Source organism: Schistocerca nitens, chromosome 6, assembly GCF_023898315.1.
Source record: "Schistocerca nitens isolate TAMUIC-IGC-003100 chromosome 6, iqSchNite1.1, whole genome shotgun sequence".
NCBI classification, from domain to species: domain Eukaryota; kingdom Metazoa; phylum Arthropoda; class Insecta; order Orthoptera; family Acrididae; genus Schistocerca; species Schistocerca nitens.
This window is the reverse complement of record NC_064619.1, coordinates 678416418-678432363: the sequence shown is the minus strand read 5'-3', so window position 1 is coordinate 678432363 and position 15946 is coordinate 678416418. Positions and strand designations below refer to the sequence as shown.

The 15946-nt window shown below is 47.1% G+C and overlaps 1 protein-coding gene across 5 annotated transcripts in view; it reads right to left on the bottom strand.

Moving 5' to 3' along the window:
* The window catches only part of LOC126262440 (UDP-glycosyltransferase UGT5-like), a 174540-nt gene that overhangs the window by 56813 nt on the left and 101781 nt on the right, over positions 1-15946 (bottom strand). For all 5 annotated transcript variants that reach the window (XM_049959091.1, XM_049959092.1, XM_049959089.1 and 2 more), the window contains one exon: positions 11446-11700. In XM_049959091.1, the coding sequence (XP_049815048.1) occupies positions 11446-11700 (255 nt within the window). The remainder of the gene's footprint in view (positions 1-11445; positions 11701-15946) is intronic.

Genomic DNA, 15946 nt, shown 5'->3' with positions numbered 1-15946 from the left:
GAGCCTGATTTCTGTTACTTTATCCTGATGATCATTTATACTTATGTAGGTGGGCGCCAACAGAATATTTTCGCAATCGTATTAGAAAGTTAACGATTGAAATTCCACGAAAAGAACGCCCTCCGGTGGCACTAATATGAACTAAGCCAGTTGGGTTCTGGAGCTCGCTGTGATCACACTGGGTGCAGCCATCTTGAATGACGGTACTTGGGTCATCAGCTGATGTCAGGAGAGCGCCCTCTGGTGGCACCGATATGAACTAAGCCAGTTGGAGTCCCGACCCAGTGGAGAACACACATGCTTGAAATTGGTTAAATAATAAAGACAAGTTTCTTTTTCTGCCATTTTCTTTGCGTAGTAGTGATAACGGTGTATGACGCATTATCATGTTGAAATTTGAACTTCGCGCCAATTTTCTGGGGGAGTGGAGCGTGGCTCTTTCCCGCCAAATTTCAAACTTCCCGCCAAAATCCGCCGTCTTGGATGACGTCATCGCCGCCATCTTGGATAACGGTACTCTGTCCCAAAATCACCCTTGTTCCAATACTATGGGGGTGTTGCAGGGAGAGGAGAGGTGTGGATAGGGGTGGGTGGATGGTGAATGGGGAGGGCAGGTGGGAAAATCCCATTATGTCACAATTTCGAGAGTTCTCTGATGGTGGTATTGTGAACTAGATCAATCAGTCTGTGGTTGTGGCAGAGGGCAGGTCGTTGCCACCTGTATGTTTGGTGGCAGGAAGAATCATTATCAGTTCAGCATACCGCTAGAATCAGTATACTGTCCACCACACAATGTAGCCCCTTAGAGTAATATGACCTACCTGTTGGATCAGTGGCAATTGCCTCTTGCACGGCTAGACTCCCAGTGGTTACCACATGTGGCGGGCAGCCCTACGGTAACCTGCCAGTGGTCCTGGTGCAGTACAGTAATGATTTTTCTGCTTGGAGCTGTCAGCAGTCTTGGCATCTGGGACAGTGCAGCCCCAGTGTTTTCTAGCACCATGCATATGCTCGGAGCTGTTAGCAGATGCTGATTATTTTATAGACTCCATTTGCAGTGCATGTCAGTGGTGTTAGTGTTCCGTTTTCAAGATCTTTATAGGTGGAATTTAGGACATGTTTTTGATATCAGTTTTCACAATATAGTTGGGTCTTTATACGTTGTTTCTGGTACCGATTTTTGCAATATGCTTAGATCTTTATAGGGGAAGTTTTTGTTACCATTTTTTGCAATATGTTATTGGATCTGTATCTGTGCTTATGATTTTTGTAGATTTATGATCAATAGCAGTGTAATTAGGGCACATAGATACTGGACATGGTAAGACTTGCACCTTATTGAGCTTTTCCCACCCATTTCTAGAAGTATAACACAGGCACATCACAAAAACTGATGAAATAAACAGATCATTCCACACCAACCGCTCAGTCCAGACTGAGCTTTTCCCACTAGTCACCAGGGGACGTTAGGGTGTATGGGAGGGGAGCGTATTGTAGAGGGGAGGGAGGTGGGAGGGTGGAAAACCCAGGACATCATCCAGTGGCATCTTTAGTGCGATGTTGGCACATCTACCGACACCATCTTGAATAAATTTGGCAGCAATGCAGACTGCACCGATATTGGCTCTCTGCTTCCACCCACAGACAACACAAGCTTTGCGAAACATTCTCAGTGGAGAGTTTGGAGGCATCCATTATACAGTTCAGATATGGTCTTGCACCATGCGATTGCCATCTTTCAGGCTAGCTGAAACAAAATGAGTGGTGAAAGAATAGCAGATTTCTATCGTTGAGGGTCTGAACCACTGGTAGAACGTTCTGACCGATACTCACAGAGGTTTGGTGACTATGCTGAAAATGGGGTCATGTATTTGCGCCTCTTTCAATAGAAGTTACTTAGCCTGCTATAAAAATGTGTAACTTACTTTTTGGTCTTCTCTCTTATCAGAGACTGAATATTTCACTAGCGAAATTGTCTCAATAGCAGATGAATTGGAGAAACAAGTGGCACTGTTGTTGAATAGTGTTTCCTTATGGGTACATAACCAGCTGTCATAACTGTCCTCAATTTCTAGGGCAATATATATTTGTAGACCTATCATATGATGACGGAATATGCTCAATTGTATGTTGAGCCCATCAATTCTGAGCTGACTGCGCATCATGAACCTAGTGCTGAGCAAAAGTATTTGAGTTGCCAAATACGGCTGGAATCGATTCGCCACGTCAAAGGCCTTCCCCTTCTCACACTGTGGCTCAGATATCAGTATCAACACAGCAGAATCACTGACATAGACAGCAACCTGCACTGGAAGACACCTCAGTCCGCACTAGGAAGCACTCACAACACGTCAAGTGGTGCCCTCAACTACAATGCGTGTGCGTGGTCAGTATATGGGCACTGGCATCGACTGTGCAAGAACACTTCAGATCGGCAAGGAACTAGTGACAGCCCCTCCACTGACTGAGGAAACCTGCTGGTCCTTTGGACCTTGGATAGATACTGAATATCTACAATGGATGACTGCTACAACGTGCGATGACTTGGCTATGAATTTTTGTACATTATGCTTAATCTACCTTGTTCTGTATTGAGATCTAGTGGCACTAAAATTTGTGTAGAATTGCAGCACCCTGTAAAAGTAGCCCAAATGAATCCAAATTTGGACGATGTATAATAACCAGTATAGCAGACAGGCAGCTGCTGTATGGTGGGAAAGGTCGGTGCTACACCGAGCTGTTTGAATGAAAAGCCATCAGATGGAGCGAAAACATGAAGTTCCTGTGGTGTCACCGCCAGACACCACACTTGCTAGGTGGTAGCTTTAAATCGGCCGTGGTCCATTAGTATACGCCGGACCCGCGTGTCGCCACTGTCAGTAATTGCAGACCGAGCGCCACCACACGGCAGGTCTAGAGAGACGTACTAGCACTCGCCCCAGTTGTACAGCCGACGTTGCTAGGAAAGGTTCACTGAGAATTACGCTCTCAATTGCCGAGACGATAGTTAGCATAGCCTTCAGCTAAGTCAATTGCTACGACCTAGCAAGGCGCCATTTATCCTTTGGTATGTATCTAATGAAGCATGTACAGTAACAAGACCAATGTTCACCAATTGTGGATTAAAGTTAAGTATTCCAGAAGCTACGTACTTTTCTTTATAGCATTCATTAAGAATCCTGTTTCAGACCTCACGCCATCCTGCGTGAGCTTATAGCGTGCATTTCGGCTTCCTCAAACAACACGGTGTTGGCACTTCTGCCGACACATCAGTTCCAGTATACACCGTCGGTGACAAAGTCATGAGAGTGGGTTTGAATGAAACAGAATATGGATCTCAGGCGAATAGGTGGGCTTTTAGATGGCACAAACAGTTTACGAACTGTTTCACTTGTTGTATTGCAAATGTGTTGAATTAATCGGCGTATTTACCAGTTTGAGTGTTGAATACTTCACGCCTATCGCACAGTGTAATGACCCGATAACGATGGCCACTCGTCGCAGCATGCACCACAACCTGAGGAGACTGGCGCACAGACCTCACTCTGTGGCGTCCACTAGATGTGTGATTTGGAGAGTCCCAGAACCATACCCTTACCAACGGCGTGGCCCCAAACCATTCTGACATCTAATCTTATGTTACTTATTCCGATTAAGTTTGAGTGCTGCGCCGTCCGCTGAATTTACATGACTATGCAGAATATTTGTATCACCTCATCTACTCTTCTTAAGAGAGTGACAAATTTCGATTGAAAATGCTCATCATCGTATGTTTACCTAAGCCAAAAGAGTGATATCAAACACCCAAACGTATACTGCCTGACAAACAAAATCAAGCACCCAGACGAGGAGGAGTAGAAAACAAAAAGAAACTTCATGGTTTGAGAGGGTATGTGATGTTTTTCAGTGATTACAAAGTCCACTCAAATTTACAAAAAAATTTCACAATATGAAACCAATTATTAGCTCGATGTTACACCACTTCTGCTCTGGACAGATACAACAATTCGATTGGGAAGGGTATCGTGAAGCCACTTTATCCTCTACAGAAGTCAGTGGGCCTGAAACTGTTGTAACTTGTTCTTGACATCCTAGACACTGGCACTGGAACAGAGCTGACGTCCACTCTGGTCCCACCGTTGGTTGGTTTTTGGGGAAGGAGACCAGACAGCGTGGTCATCGGTCTCATCGGATTACGGAAGGATGGGGAAGGAAGTCGGCCGTGCCCTTTCAGAGGAACCATCCCGGCATTTGCCTGGAGTGATTTAGGGAAATCACGGAAAACCTAAATCAGGATGGCCGGACGCGGGATTGAACCGTCGTCCTCCCGAATGCGAGTCCAGTGTCTTACCACTGCGCCACCTCGCTCGGTGGTCCCACCGTGTTCTGCCACAGACAGACCTGGGGATCTTGTTGCCACAGGACCTCAACATCATGCAGACAGTTAATACTGGCACGTTCCATATGTGGATGAGCATTGCTCTGTTAGAAAATGGCACTACGACAGTACTGTACGAGAGGTACGGTAATACACGAGAACACAGGATATCTGTCATGCATTACTGTGCCATCAGAGTTCTTGCAGTCATTACCGGCCGTGTCTGAAGTCATACAAAATGGCTCTCCGCAGCATGATGCTAGGAGCAGCGTAAATTAATTTCTTCAAAGCATTGGAAACATGGGACATACACTGAGGTCGCCGTCATACTCGCCAATGGCCGGCCGAAGTGGCCGTGCGGTTAAAGGCGCTGCAGTCTGGAACCGCAAGGCCGCTACGGTCGCAGGTTCGAATCCTGCCTCGGGCATGGATGTTTGTGATGTCCTTAGGTTAGTTAGGTTTAACTAGTTCTAAATTCTAGGGGACTAATGACCTCAGCAGTTGAGTCCCATAGTGCTCAGAGCCATTTGAACCACACTCGCCAATGACGGTCATCCACGGTAACAGAAAACCCCCGATTCATCACTGAACAGAATGCAACGCCATTCATTATCAGTCCACGCTTCCCAGTAACGACATCACTCCAAACACAGCCATTTGTGTTTTGATGTTAATGGCTGTCTAATCATGGGACATGAATTCCCTATTACATATGCTGCTCATCTCTGTCAAATGGTGCAGAATGTTACAGGGTGCCCATTTCTTGTTCTCGGATGGTAGTCACTGATGTGGAGGGGTTACGATGTGCTTCTGTGCACAATACGGTGATCCTCCCTTGTGCTGCTCAGATGTCATGAACCAAAACCTCAATGCTGAGTACACCTTCCTCAAGTTCCCAAGCAGTCCAACATCAGGCCACATCCGAATGGCCAACAAATCTGGATATTGCACTGTACCTGGCAACAACCAGTCAAGAAATACACTACTGGCCAATAAAATTGCTACACCACGAAGATGACGTGCTAAAGACGCGAAATTTAACAGACGGGAAGAACATGCTGTGATATGCAAATGGTCAGCTTTTCAGAGCATTCACACAAGGTTGGCGCCGGCGGCGACACCTACAACGTGCTGACATGAGGAAAGTTTCGAACCGATTTCACATATACAAACCGCAGTTGACCGGCGTTGCCTGGCGAAACGTTGTTGTGATACCTCGTGTAAGGCAGAGAAATGCGTACCATCACGTTTCCGACTTTGATAAAGGTCGGATTGCAGCCTATCGCGATTGCGGTTTATCGTATCACGACATTGCTGCTCGCGTTGGTCGAGATCCAATGACTGTTAGCAGAATACGGAGAAATGGGTTCAGGGGGGTAATACGGAACGCCGTGCTGGATCCCAACGGCCTCGTATCACTAGCAGTCGAGATGACAGGCACCTTATCCGCATGGCTCTAACGGATCGTGCAGCCACGTCTCGATCCCTCAGTCAACAGATGGGGACGTTTGCAAGACAATAACCATATGCACGAACAGATCGACGACGTTTGCAGCAGCATGGACTATCAGCTCGGAGAACATGGCTGCGGTTACCCTTGACGCTGCATCACAGACAGGAGCGCCTGCGATGGTGTATTCAACGACGAACCTGTGTGCACGAATGGAAAAACGTGATTTTTTCGGACGAATCCAGGTTCTGTTTGCATCATCATCATGGTCGCATCCGTATTTGGCGACATCGCGGTGAACGCACCTTGGAAGCGTGTATTCGTCATCGCCATACTGGTTTATCACCTGGCGTGATGGTATGGGGTGCCAATGGTTACACGTCCCGGTCACCACTTGTTCGCATTGACGGCACTTTGAACACTGGACGTTACATTTCAGATGTGTTTCGGCCCGTGGCTCTACCCTTCATTCGATCCCTTCGAAACCCTACATTTCAGCAGGATAATGCACGACCGCATGTTGCAGGTCCTGTACGGGCCTTTCTGGATACAGAAAATGTTCGACTGCTGCCCTGGCCAGCACATTCTCCAGATATCTCACCAATTGAAAGCGTCTGGTCAACGTTGGCCGAGCAACTGGCTCGTCACAATACGCCAGTCACTACTCTTGATGAACTGTGGTGTCGTGATGAAGCTCCATGGGCAGCTGTACCTGTACACGCCTTCCAAACTCTGTTTGCTCAATGCCTAGGCGTATCAAGGCCGTTATTACGGCGAGAGGTGGTTGTTCTAGGTACTGATTTCTCAGGATATATGCACCCAAATTGCGTGAAAATGTAATCACATGTCAGTTTTTGTCCAATGAATACCCATTTATCATCTGCATTTCTTCTTGGTGTAGCAATTTTAATGGCCAGTAGTGTATTTAGGGTACCGCTTACAATTTTATTTTAAACTGTCGCTTCGCATTAAGATTTTTAAACACAATCCCAGCACCAGTCTCCACAGTGCCCATGTGCTGATAGCCACATTTTCTGTTGGTTCCTAAAGTTAGCATCACGCCAACCTTTCAACCCCCTGCTGAATGCGCTGTGTACACCAGCTAGCCTTTGCAGACACGTGTGATGGAGTCATTCATGTTCGTAGTTGCTATGTGGTTGCGAAGCACTGAGCACAGTTGTGAAACTCCCTCGGTATCCAGCTTCCAGGCAGAAAGACAGCCTCTGGCTCTGTGCTCCATCACCCACCACCAGCAGAACTTGTGAACCGCCACGTCTCTCTCTCTCTCTCTCTCTCTCTCTCTCTCTCTTCCTGTTCGATTTTATTTTGGTTCACGTCTCGTAGACTGGCAGTCAACCTGAACTTCTTCCCCATGGCGAGCACCATGTAACCCTTATCACGGAATATATGCTTTCTTTTTCGCAAACTCTTCCCTTATTATTTGAAGCTACACTCCTGGAAAAAGAAAAAAGAACACATTGACACCGGTGTGTCAGACCCACCATACTTGCTCCGGACACTGCGAGAGGGCTGTACAAGCAATGATCACACGCACGGCACAGCGGACACACCAGGAACCGCGGTGTTGGCCGTCGAATGGCGCTAGCTGCGCAGCATTTGTGCACCGCCGCCGTCAGTGTCAGCCAGTTTGCCGTGGCATACGGAGCACCATCGCAGTCTTTAACACTGGTAGCATGCCGCGACAGTGTGGACGTGAACCGTATGTGCAGTTGACGGACTTTGAGCGAGGGCGTATAGTGGGCATGCGGGAGGCCGGGTGGACGTACCGCCGAATTGCTCAACACGTGGGGCGTGAGGTCTCCACAGTACATCGATGTTGTCGCCAGTGGTCGGCGGAAGGTGCACGTGCCCGTCGACCTGGGACCGGACCGCAGCGACGCACGGATGCACGCCAAGACCGTAGGATCCTACGCAGTGCCGTAGGGGACCGCACCGCCACTTCCCAGCAAATTAGGGACACTGTTGCTCCTGGGGTATCGGCGAGGACCATTCGCAAACGTCTCCATGAAGCTGGGCTACGGTCCCGCACACCGTTAGGCCGTCTTCCGCTCACGCCCCAACATCGTGCAGCCCGCCTCCAATGGTGTCGCGACAGGCGTGAATGAAGGGACGAATGGAGACGTGTCGTCTTCAGCGATGAGAGTCGCTTCTGCCTTGGTGCCAATGATGGTCGTATGCGTGTTTGGCGCCGTGCAGGTGAGCGCCACAATCGGGACTGCATACGACCGAGGCACACAGGGCCAACGAGCGGCATCATGGTGTGGGGAGCGATCTCCTACACTGGCCGTACACCACTGGTGATCGTCGAGGGGGACACTGAATAGTGCACGGTACATCCAAACCGTCATCGAACCCATCGTTCTACCATTCCTAGACCGGCAAGGGAACTTGCTGTTCCAACAGGACAATGCACGTCCGCATGTATCCCGTGCCACCCAACGTGCTCTAGAAGGTGTAAGTCAACTACCCTGGCCAGTAAGATCTCCGGATCTGTCCCCCATTGAGCATGTTTGGGACTGGATGAAGCGTCGTCTCACGCGGTCTGCACGTCCAACATGAACGCTGGTCCAACTGAGGCGCCAGATGGAAATGGCATGGCAAGCCGTTCCACAGGACTACATCCAGCATCTCTACGATCGTCTCCATGGGAGAATAGCAGCCTGCATTGCTGCGAAAGGTGGATATACACTGTACTAGTGCCGACATTGTGCATGCTCTGTTGCCTGTGTCTATGTGCCTGTGGTTCTGTCAGTGTGATCATGTGATGTATCTGACCTCAGGAATATGTCAATAAAGTTTCCCCTTCCTGGGACAATGAATTCACGGTGTTCTTATTTCAATTTCCAGGAGTGTAACTTCCTGTACGCTCACTCTCAAGTCCTATAATACGCACACTGACGATCTAGTGGCAGTCAAATGCGATGATACTCTCGACCGCTACACCAAAGGCTACTGAAGCAACCACAGTCACACTGTTCACCTGTCATAGCGGCAGTAACTCGCTCCCCCCCCCCCCCCTCTTTTCTCCAGTACAGTGGCTGTCTATGACTTCGTTGCTCATTGGAGTACGAGTATTCCAAATGACGAAACATTCAATCGTATCATCTGTGCCAAAAATACGGAGTTACATTATTTCCAATAATTCGTAGCGATGTAGTTTAAGCATATTATGCATGTTTATCTGGGAAGGAGAAACTACACTGAAGAACTCATTGACAAATTCGTGCTATAGATCCATTGCTCCAGGACCATTATATGTAGCTTACACATCATCGTTTGAGAGACAACTGACTGAAACCAACTATAGACAACAGATCAAGGCTGAGGAAGAAAGAAAGATTAGGGTTTCACGTGCCATCGACGACGAGGCATTAGAGATAGAAGCAAAGGCTATGGTTGGGAAAGAACAGGGAAGGAAATCGGCCGTGCGGTTTCAAAAGAATCGTGCGAGCATTCACCTTTAGCGACTGAGAGGAATTATAGGAAACGAAAAGTGTTGTAGCCGGATGCTGGTTGAACCAGCATCTTCCAAAATAAAACCACTGCACCGCCTAGCTTGGTAGTTTAAGGACGTGACAACAGATAAACTATCAGGGCTACACAAGTTTATATGATCTTGGACTTTAAGAGTCATTGCAGTTGGAGGACCAATTAGAGTTTCTAAACATGATGACACAGGATCAAGGAGAATTCGGGTACATTAATGGGACATCTCCCTCCACGCAGTTTACCTGTGAGTCAATCAAGCACAAACAATGGACAACAAAAGTAGGTGACGAACATGTCGCAGAGCAACCATACCCCAGAGTTATTCGACGATCAGAATGTGAGGAGAAACGTACAGCCGATGGAAGCTGAGATATTCGTCGTTCTTTGAATAAGGCAATAGAATGTGCGGTTGCAGCGTGGAACCGTTTAGTCAGACGTGTTCTAAAAGGGAGCACTCCTCCAGCGCCAAACCAAAACTGTGGGTCAAGCTGTATGGTTCGTCATTTGCGTACAGACAAGATGACAGATATCCCCATACTACGATCACATGCTGCGGTTGTTTCTGTGCCCAACCCTCTTCCATCTGTCATGTCCATACATGCGTCATCACACCTGCTCCAGTGCTCCAGCGCTGCGTAAGAAGCTGTACAGTCCATCACAAACATATGGACAAGCCATCAGTCATCTCTACCATGTCCATATGGAAGGGATCCTGTACCAGATCATTTTCGTGCATAAATCCCCTCTCCTTATCGGGTCCATGCACGTGTCATCAGCCGCGCGGAGTGGCCGCGCGGGTTGAGGCGCCATGTCACGGATTGTGTGTGTGTGTGTGTGTGTGTGTGTGTGTGTGTGTGTGTTCTTAGCTTTAGTTTAAGTGGTGTGTAAGTCTAGGAACTGAGGACCTCCAGCAGTTTGGTCCCTTAGGAACTCACACACATTTGAACATTTTCGACCACGTGTCATCGCACCAACTACGGTCCTCCACAGCACTGAACTAAAATTGAGTGCGAGGCTATACGGTTCGTCATGACCATGCAGACCATATGGCAGGAGCGCCGTTCGATGCTCTCTCTGCTTGGTCCAGTACCAGTTCTTTCCCTTGGATCCTTATAGGGATCTCTGTTATACAAGCAGGGATATTTATGACTAACCTATTCGCCTGAGATCCATCATTCTATTCCATTCATCGACGATGTGTGCTGGTGTAAGTAGGCTGTTTAGGTTTTTTTATTGGTAACGCCACCTCAGTATGAAAATCACCGGCTGTGCCGTGTGCAGTCTGTGGCTGCTTTGCATTGTTGTAATACTCAACCATTGTAGTGTTAGGCAGCTGGCTGTGAACAGCGCGTAACGTTGCGCAGTTGGAGGTGAGCCGCCAGCAGTGGTGGATGTGGGGAGAGAGATGGCGGAGTTTTGGAAGTTGTCATGAAATGCTCTATATATATATATATATATATATATGATGATGATGATATAAAGGTAAATACATTCTTTGTTCTCTATTAATATCTTTCATTTGCTAACTATCCCTATCAGTAGTTAGTGCCTTCCATAGTTTGAATTTTTTATTTAGCTGGCAGTAGTGGCGCTCGCTGTATTGCAGTAGCTTGAGCAGCGAAGATTTTTGTGAGGTAAGTGATTTGCGAAAGGTATAGTTTAATGTTAGTCAGGGCCATTCTCTTGTAGAGAATTTTGAAAGTCAGATTGCGTTGCGCTATAAATATTGTATATCAGTCTAAGGACAGTCGTGTAAAATTGTTAAAAAGGGAAGTTACACTGGCAGTTGCCTTCATGTTTCCGCTCCATCTAACGGCTTTTCATTCAGTCAGCTCTGACCTTTCCTGCCACACAGCAGGTGTCTGTCTGCTATACTGGTTACTATACGTCGTCTAAATTTGGATTCATTAGGGCTATTTTTACGAGCTGTTGCAATTCCAAACAAATTTCAGTCCAGCTTCTTATTCAGCATTGATATGTTGGCCCACTAGCAGTGTGATTGTCTCTGATGAAACTTTTTCGGGGTCGGTAACACTAGATTTTTCGCCTAAAACATACATTGCTTACTCACCGTGACAGCCAGAATACTGAATGGGAAGTGACGTACCCTGTCGTGCGTCCAGGCGAACGGGAAGCTGGTGGCGACGTTGATGAGCGGCACGCCCAGGTGGTGCGTGAAGGCTACCATGCAGTCTGCAAAGTGTATGTCGGCGATGACCAGGTCGTAGCGGTCAGCAGAATGCACCAGCTCCCGCGTCTGAGGCTGCGAGAACGCCTCTCTGCAGCCTTCTACGTTGCCCATCCAGCCATAGGCGTAGCCCAGCGTGATGGACCGCAACACAGGGATAATGTCCACCGACATCTGGGTGAGGAAAGTACAGTAGCCCTTAGTGATTCTAATGTTATGTGAGCCTCACTGCTTTTCTTTTTTAACTAATTTGTGCCTGGTTTTATTCCGAGAACCCCAGTAATGTACGTAAATACCGTAAATGTAAATTTCATTCAAAAAGTACTTTAAGTGAAGTGAAGCGCAGTTGGACAGCAACAAACTCTTTAGCGCGCAATCCCTGCAACGATAGTAGTGGTGAATCTTTGAGTATGGACTCTAAAAAAAAGAGTTGCCAAACATTTATGTATACAAATTTTCTGGAAGTGAAGAACAGAAATATCTTGTTTTTGGAAAAGGAGATGAACTTCATTGTCGTTGCCATCTATCAATCGACAGATTTGTAAGTGTACAAAGTTCACTAAAATACAGGAAAAGAAATGCATTCTCTATAGTTTTCATTCAATAACAATCTCTGATAATTTCTAAAATTTTACAGTAATTGGATTATGTTCTTGTACAATAGTATGGTGCTGAACTCCACTGACCAATTTTGATGTAGCAGGACGTGTAGTTTGAAGGAAGTATGTGTGCTAAGCAATCTCTTTTTCTCACGAAAAGCAGATTGCTGTTTGATCTTATTTACTTACAACAGTGGTCCCTTAGGTATGAAAAGCTACGGAAACTTGGGCTCAAAGCTATCCGCAAAACCGCCAAGTAACTAACAGAGTTGTATTTTAAACCTTAAAGAACAATAACTTCGCCGGCCGTGGTGGCCGAGCGGTTCTAGGCGCCACAGTCTCGAACCGCGCGACCGCTACGGTCGCAGGTTCGAATCCTGCCTCGGGCATGAATGTGTGTGATGTCCTTAGGTTAGTTAGGTTTCAGTAGTTCTAAGTCTAGGGGACTGATGACCTCAGATATTAAGTCCCATAGTGCTTAGAGCCATTTTTTCAACACATGAGGCGACGAAGCAAGCAGGACATACAGATCCGATTAGCGCTAGCAAAGCGGCCATTCCTGGATGAGTTGCCAGTATGAAACATCAGCCTTAATCTGAGGAGGGAATTTCTGAGAATGTACATTTGGAGTGCAGCATTGTATGGTAGTGAATGGTAGGCTGCGTGGAACTGGAAAAGAAAATAATCGAAGAGTTTGAGATGTGTTGCACCAGAAGAATATTGAAAATTAGGTGGACTGATAAGCCAAGAAATGAGGTTTTCCGCCGAATCGGCGAGGAAAGGAACGCAGGGGAAACATTGACAAGAAGGACAGGATGATTGGACATGTATTAAAACACCAGATAATAACTTCCATTCTACAAGAAGAAGCTGCAGGGAAAGACAGAGATTAGCGGTCAGAAGAGCCACCACTAAAAAAAAAGTGATAGATGGAGGGCAGCAGTCAATTATGTTGTTCTTCGGAGAAAAACTGGAATGGAGTTATCAGATGTAAGAGAAAGAAGCCTATTTTTGGTTCTTTCTAAACAGAACTTGGCATGAATCAAGTCATTATTTTAATTTTCATCTACCATACGGCAGTAGACCCCTTTCCATTAGAAATGTAATCAACTATTTGCAGAGCTATAGTGAACCTAGTCCACAATGCTCATGTTTTATGACATTCACAGATTCATTGCGTATCTTTTAGGTTTAACATTTTGTAAAGAGAATGTGAAACCTATATTTGAGTTTTAATAGTTTGATCAAATGGTAAAAGTTTACAAAAAGCGCCAACAGCATCTTGCATCAGCGTCATTTAACCGAGAATGCGCCGAACTTCAAGATTCCTTTTCAGACTCGTGCGCTCGACAACACCAAAAATGGCGTTAACTCTCCACCTGAAAACGGAAACTATGAATGTGAAGTATGTCGAGTCCGAGAATTCATTCTTGCATAACAGTGATGACTTCGGTATAATCGAAAAAGCTAGTAGAAAAGAACTATGCATTTAAGTACCAGAGGAACGGATCAAACCCTTAAAATCGGTAAAGAGAAGTAAGCCTAAATTTGCAGTCGTTTTAGTGATTGGAAATCAATTCTAAGCACCAAAACTTTGGAAAACTCCATAACTAACAGGAAAGGGAACGCACAAGGACACCCTATCAATTGGACGTATATAGGGTGGCTGAGATTTCACAAAGGTTTGCCGTGAATTGCTGAATTCAAATAAACTTTAAACTAACTCTGTACTTCCTTTGCAGAGACTAATCAGGAAAAGAAAACACAAATAAGAACTCTCCAGACATAGCAAATGTGCATCAAGATTTACTTTATCAGTCTCTGCAGAGATAGCAAACGTAAACGTGCATCCAGATTTACTTTATCAGTCCGCAAGACCAGTGACTGCGAAAACGAGAAACAGTACGAATACGACATCAGTGGTGCCGGTCGTGCCGCCGATGCGTTACATCTTCTAACACAACATCCCTGTACACCCGAACTCTCTCTCCAGCGACACAACTTTACAGGACGACGATGATACACTCCTGGAAATGGAAAAAAGAACACATTGACACCGGTGTGTCAGACCCACCATACTTGCTCCGGACACTGCGAGAGGGCTGTACAAGCAATGATCACACGCACGGCACAGCGGACACACCAGGAACCGCGGTGTTGGCCGTCGAATGGCGCTAGCTGCCCAGCATTTGTGCACCGCCGCCGTCAGTGTCAGCCAGTTTGCCGTGGCATACGGAGCTCCATCGCAGTCTTTAACACTGGTAGCATGCCGCGACAGCGTGGACGTGAACCGTATGTGCAGTTGACGGACTTTGAGCGAGGGCGTATAGTGGGCATGCGGGAGGCCGGGTGGACGTACCGCCGAATTGCTCAACACGTGGGGCGTGAGGTCTCCACAGTACATCGATGTTGTCGCCAGTGGTCGGCGGAAGGTGCACGTGCCCGTCGACCTGGGACCGGACCGCAGCGACGCACGGGTGCACGCCAAGACCGTAGGATCCTACGCAGTGCCGTAGGGGACCGCACCGCCACTTCCCAGCAAATTAGGGACACTGTTGCTCCTGGGGTATCGGCGAGGACCATTCGCAACCGTCTCCATGAAGCTGGGCTACGGTCCCGCACACCGTTAGGCCGTCTTCCGCTCACACCCCAACATCGTGCAGCCCGCCTCCAGTGGTGTCGCGACAGGCGTGAATGGAGGGACGAATGGAGACGTGTCGTCTTCAGCGATGAGAGTCGCTTCTGCCTTGGTGCCAATGATGGTCGTATGCGTGTTTTTGCGCCGTGCAGGTGAGCGCCACAATCAGGACTGCATACGACCGAGGCACACAGGGCCAACACCCGGCATCATGGTGTGGGGAGCGATCTCCTACACTGGCCGTACACCACTGGTGATCGTCGAGGGGACACTGAATAGTGCACGGTACATCCAAACCGTCATCGAACCCATCGTTCTACCATTCCTAGACCGGCAAGGGAACTTGCTGTTCCAACAGGACAATGCACGTCCGCATGTATCCCGTGCCACCCAACGTGCTCTAGAAGGTGTAAGTCAACTACCCTGGCCAGCAAGATCTCCGGATCTGTCCCCCATTGAGCATGTTTGGGACTGGATGAAGCGTCGTCTCACGCGGTCTGCACGTCCAGCACGAACGCTGGTCCAACTGAGGCGCCAGGTGGAAATGGCATGGCAAGCCGTTCCACAGGACTACATTCAGCATCTCTACGATCGTCTCCATGGGAGAATAGGAGCCTGCATTGCTGCGAAAGGTGGATATACACTGTACTAGTGCCGACATTGTGCATGCTCTGTTGCCTGTGTCTATGTGCCTGTGGTTCTGTCAGTGTGATCATGTGATGTATCTGACCCCAGGAATGTGTCAATAAAGTTTCCCCTTCCTGGGACAATGAATTCACGGTGTTCTTATTTCAATTTCCAGGAGTGTATTTCGTGTGCCTAGCATGTTAACAACACTTCAATATGCAGGTGTGACAACTGTAATACTAAAGCAGCTCTTCTAAGCGGCACTTCTATGAAAACTGAAAGAGCGGAATGTCTTTGAGTTATTATAAACGGTGACAGATTTGTTTGTTTTGGAACATAAAACTAATATTGGTGATAACCTTATGTTTTATATTTTGGTTTACTTAGTCTACTAAATGGCGCCCAATTTTGGTGTAAACGTTTGTCTTTAATCTCCTTTCTGCAGCTCTGTAATACTTCTGCCATCCTTTGATCTGCATTCTGTACGGATAATTTGTTTACTCCATTCAACAAGTATTGTAAATCTTTCTAATTTTCTTAGCGAATCTTATTATAT